A 5,806-nucleotide genomic window follows, 5' to 3' on the forward strand; every position below is an offset into this window, starting at 1 on the left:
GAGGGAGCTCTTCTTAATATTTTGACACCAAAATCATGTCGATACACCTTACCGACTGCGAGTAAAGCCACCCACGCTTTAACTTGACAGACTGTAATATTCAGTGATATCGAGGACTAGTCAATTCTGCTAAAATCTTAATGTTATTGTTTTTGCAATTAATTATTGATTTTTTAAAATTTATGTCAAATTAAATATGGATAGTTTAAATCAAGAAAACAACGTCAACAACAAACAGAAAACAACATCTAAAAAAAGTTGCTTAGAATAACAATGTAGAAGAAGTGTACATCTCTGTCTTACTTTAAAAGATTTTTGAAAATAAACAATAAATAATTGTTGAAATAGTTACATAATGTTTTTAGAACAATATTCTACTCCAAACAATGACAAACAATTACATTTCAATCATAAAATACGATTTTTTTCTACAGTTTTTGGGATTAAATAATTGTTTAAATAATTTGCATTTGCTTAAACCATTGGAAATTGTTTTAAACCTCATGAAAAATTGAAAATTCCATACTATTCCCATTTAAAAATTTCCAATTCTGAGCGCATGATCTTTTTCAGTATTTTTTGTCGTACAATCGGAGAAGAGAGAGAAAAGGTGTATCCAGAAATTGAACGGATTAACCGATTTTCTTCTTTCTTTTTTTAATCGTCTTATCGTTATGTAATGAACCGAATGGACAATATTAAAATGAAATTCCTTAATATTTGCTCATTTTTAATTTCTTTCAACCGACTGTAATCTCGGACAATAGGAAAGTTGAGTGAGGCATGACAGGCACTCAATCTAAATTCTCAGCTCGATCCTAGGTTTACGATGTTTTAAGTATCGTCGAAAAAATGACACTGTGGACCACCTGCTTTTCCATAGCCAGCCAGAGGGCCCACGAACTATGTTCGCTATGAGTACACTCATGGTGGCGGTTTGCTATTTCCCAGGCGCAAAAATGCATCAATTTTCAGTTAATTGCAATAAAACAAGAACCAGGCCATTTTTCGAAAAAAAGCGCTCTGAGAGGTTCTGCATTTAGGCATTTATAGTTTGTGCTTGAAATATGAAATCATACAATTCAGAATTGTAGAAGTACGGGAAGTGCAGGTGAGTCGTGGAGGGGTAAGTAGGGAAAGGAGGGGGAGAGAGATAGTAGGGGAAGTAAGTGGAGAGATTGTAGGACAGGGAAGTATAACAAGGTGAATAGTGAGAGGGGGCGAAGTGAGAAAAAAGAGAGAAAGTAGGGAAGGAATGTTATGGGGGGGGGGGGATTTGAATTAATTAACGTTTTAATTAGCTGCGAAACCCTTTTTGAAGGCGTGCGGTGCCTATTTTTAATAATTTTTTTAAGTAAATATAACTTCTACTGCGATCTTTACGGATTTTAATAAAGAAAATAATTCTTTGAATAACTTATCCGATATAGCATTTCTACTCGAAATTATTCTATCTCGAATGGTTTAATTCATACTTATTCGGCACCTTGGTAGTGATTTAATGAAAATTAGATAATTATTAAGGTTAATATTTTAAAAGATTCTTTATTATACATTTGGATGTTAATTTTTTTTTCAATTGCAAAAGTAAATTCATTTTTCATCTTATTTATTTGTAATTTTCTAGAAAACTTAAGATAAAAAATAAATCTACCTAATTTCATTTGTATAAATAATTATTATCCAAATTTTCTAACAATTATAATTTTTAGGGCCCTAAACTATGGAGCAATTGGTGCAGTAATTGGTCATGAATTAACTCATGGTTTTGATAATAGTGGAAGACAATACGACGGTGATGGGAATGTGCGCCAATGGTGGACCAGTGATACTATTGCTGAATATAACAAACGGGCAAAATGTTTTGTTGCACAATATAGCAGTTACTATGAAGAAGAGGTAACCTAACCTTAACAATATAATTTTGGTCCAGTTTCAATTATTTACTTGAAAATTACGTCACAGATAATTAATAATAATAGTCTTCAAATTCATTCATTAATTTTATCCACATTCAAGATTTTATTTTTCCAGTCACTTATCGCGTGATTTTGACTTTTGATATTTTATCTATCACCAGAAATTCTTTAGTTTGAATTGCAATATAAAATTATAAAATTTAAAAAAAATGACGCATTTTTAAAATTAGAGAGTTTTTAATTGAAACTTTAAAGTTGTAAAAAATTAGAATTGTGTCTCATGAAAAATTAAACGTTTTTAATTTTGAAAGCTTATAATTAAACATTATGTAAGCCTTAAGTTTCAAAGTTGAAAATTGAATAATGACGATTCATTATATTCCAAATTTCTTTAATTTAGAAGATTTATATTGATCAATTAATGTTTGATCTGAAAAATAAGAAAAATTCTGTATATTTTATTCATACATCTTTAATATTGAAAAGGTTATAACTTTACAAATTTAAAATGTAAATTTATTTAAGTTACAAAATATAAGATGTTATAATTTTGATGCTTTAAATTCAAATTTAAGATGTTTAATTCATATACAAATCTTTAAAATTGAAGAGTTTTCAATTGTTAAATCTTCAAGTCATCACTTAAAAAAGAACTTTCAACATTACCTAATAGCAAATAATAGCGTACGTGGCGAGCTATTTTTACTAGTTAGGTAAATAATTGAGATGAAATTATTTTAGATTAATGAGTACATTGATGGCGATTTAACATTGGGGGAAAATATTGCCGACAATAGCGGCTTGAAAGAAGCCGCCAAAGCCTATGAGATTTGGAAGGCCAGTCATGGTAAAGAACCTTTACTTCCGGGATTCACCAATTTTACCCACGAACAACTTCTATTTTTGGGATTTGCTCACGTAAGATGACATTCTTTCTTACCACTTTACAAAGCTTACGAACGGGACCAACTTTAAGATGACTGCGGAAAAGATTCCGAACAAACAAAAAATCTGGGTGGTCTGCTCAATGAAAAAAAATTAGTGTTTACGCATACATTAAAAAGTCTGTTCAGATTTTTTGAAGTATATTCTGTTCTGTTTTTTTAGTTTTTAGCTTCGAAGAAAAAGTGAATATCTATTATTGAATTCTTATTTTTATTTGATTACAAAGTTAAGACTTATTCTTTAGAATTTTCAGGTTTTCACATGACCGGGAAAACGGGAAAATCGGGAAATTTTGTTCATCGGGAAAACCTGGGAATGACCGTGAATATGATTTTGTGAACGGGATTTTATTACTCTAATTTTGAGGTTGAACAGGGAATTTATAAAAAAAATCATAACTCTAAATTTTATTTTAGGATAGGGTGTTTATGTTCAGAATTATATTTCGACTTGAACGAGAGAATTCTTGACATAAGGTGTGAATTTCGGAAATGAATTTTAAGTTGAAAGAATAAAATTACAAAAAATCCGTATTTAAATTCAGAAGTCACAATTCGAATTTTATCTCTTTCAAACTTTCGAAAAAGAAAGTTCCTATGTTTCTGAATTCAAATACAGTGAAACTCTTCTATAGCACCTATTTTGGGGCTGACGGTGGGTGGGGACTAACTCATTATAGCCCACTCCGCTTTTTTTTGTTCACACCTGAGTGCTCGCCTGATTGACAACCGCTGACCCCACGCACCCCGCGCAGATCCTGTTACACCTGCCTGTGACGCGACGTCAATTCTCGGAAGGGCTATAGAAGGGAGGGCTATTTTTAAATTACTGCAATTGTATTTCGTTATAGGGAATTATTCTGAATAAAATTATAATTCTGAGTTTGAAATAGGAAATTTTGTGAAGAATTGTAATTTTTTCTTGGAACAGGTTCAAAAGTAGGAAAAAGAGGGAGTTTTGAACATGGAATTTCGTGAAGAATTATAATTTTCTTTTTAAACAAGTAATTTTTGACGTTTAGCGGGTATTTTGATAAATAAATTGAAATTCTTGTTCACAAAAACGGAATTTACAAAAACAATCCCTGTTTCAAGACATAATTCCCCAGAATTTTAAATGCCTTTTTGAAAATTTTGGAAAAAGGAACATTCTATATTTTTGAGTTATAATAGAAGAATTTGTAAATAAATATAATTTTGATTCAGACGAAGGAATTTTTAAATTTAGGTCATTGTGACGTGGAGCAGGGAATTTTGACAAGAACAAACTCCTGTTCCAACTCAAAATTGGTCAGGTTTTGAAAATTCCTTTTTTCAGACCATTATTTGTGTTATTTAAACATTTTCTTCTGTTTGTTGTTGTTGTAATTGTAAATCATCCATCAGGTATGCAACCTGATTTTAAAATTGGATAAGCAAAAAAATAATTTCGTATAAGAAAAAAACACGTTTTTTAATAATTTTTAAATACTTGTTTGACGTTTCTCTCTTATCTACATAAATCATAGTTTTTAATTGACAAATATTAGTATTACGGATTTTTCGGGTAAAGCGGATTAACTGGTCAAGTCCAGTCCTAAGGCTAGTAATAAGGATTATTTTCAAAGAGATTATAAGAATAGTTTTTTTCAGACAATTATTTTATATCTTAAAATACTGAATTTTCGGAAACAAGTCTTCCTCTAGAAAAGTAACGGGATGGAAAAATAGAATTAGCTCTTAAATTATAGCAATTTAACGTAAGTTTTTATAAGCTTAAGTTTAACATCAGTCGAAAAATTAAATTATCTGAACAAAAATGGTTATAGTCTTTAGCTGTGAAAAAACTTCACCAGCTCCCCTGGGATTCGAACCCAGGTCTACAGATTGCTGGTCTGGTGCTCTAACCCATTGTTTTAACCCAGGTGAATGAGATCAATTATTGTTTCCACAGCCTCCTACAATTTTAAATTTTACTGAGAAATTGAAAACAAAAAATATATATGAATCTCGTTTCGCTCCGTAGCTTAGTGGGCTGGAGCACCAGACCTAAAGTTTTTGGATCTGGGTTCGAATCCCAGCCGAGTCAGAGGGGATTTTTTTAGAGATAAAGACTCTAAACTTTTTGATTTAGACAAGTAGATCAAAAATTGTCATTCCATCGATAAAAAACTATTAGATTATCTTATTGTGATATTACACTAAATTTAATTTTTATTAAACTTTATATAAATTCTGTTTCAATCCTTTAAATTTAACATAAGTTAATTTTTAGAAAATCTGAACTAACTATTAATTTTTTTAAATAAATTGAATATATTTCAGCTTTGGTGCGAAAATTACTCAGCTTCTTCCTTAAAATGGATGCTGCAAGATACTCATTCTCCAGGTCACGTACGACTACGTGTAGTCCTGAGGAATTCTGAAGAATTCAGTGACGCTTGGAAATGTCCTTTGGGATCCAACATGAATCCCGTCAAAAAATGTCGTCTGTGGTGACCAATCACCAACTCATGACTTTAAAAATGCTTCAAATCTGTGTGGAGTTGAGCAAGCGTGTTTTTCAGAAACTAGCAAATTTAAATCAAATTTGACTCATATTTTAACATTTTGAATCAGTTTTAGGGTCCGTCCATAAACTATGTTACAAATTATTTAAATTTTAGACTTCACATCTCAAAATACTTTGTTAATAGGAGGAATAGAGTTATTTTTAAAGAAAATATGGAAATGTTAGGGAAATAAATTTTTTTTTTAATTGATGAAAATACCATATTACACGATATTTAACCAAAAAATATAATTTATTTCCTATCGAATGAGATGAATTTTCAACCCAAGAGACAGACATTAAACAGCGAAAATAGGAATTTTTTACCAAAAAGTTTGATTAACAACCAAATAGTTGAACTTTTAAATAAACGATACAAGTTCTAAACCAATAAGAAGAAAATTTAGAAGACA

At 30.5% G+C, this 5,806-nt stretch overlaps 1 protein-coding gene across 1 annotated transcript in view; it reads left to right on the forward strand.

The window, feature by feature from the left end:
* LOC117167521 (endothelin-converting enzyme homolog) overlaps positions 1–5,565 on the forward strand; it is a 44,664-nt gene extending 39,099 nt beyond the window's left edge. The window contains exons 15-17 of the mRNA XM_033352523.1: positions 1,713–1,899; positions 2,661–2,837; positions 5,168–5,565. Coding sequence (XP_033208414.1) covers positions 1,713–1,899; positions 2,661–2,837; positions 5,168–5,341 — 538 coding nt within the window. The 3' untranslated portion in view covers positions 5,342–5,565. The remainder of the gene's footprint in view (positions 1–1,712; positions 1,900–2,660; positions 2,838–5,167) is intronic.
* The last annotated feature ends 241 nt before the right edge of the window (positions 5,566–5,806 follow it).

The sequence above is a fragment of the Belonocnema kinseyi genome, chromosome 2 (genome assembly GCF_010883055.1).
Source record: "Belonocnema kinseyi isolate 2016_QV_RU_SX_M_011 chromosome 2, B_treatae_v1, whole genome shotgun sequence".
NCBI lineage: Eukaryota > Metazoa > Arthropoda > Insecta > Hymenoptera > Cynipidae > Belonocnema > Belonocnema kinseyi.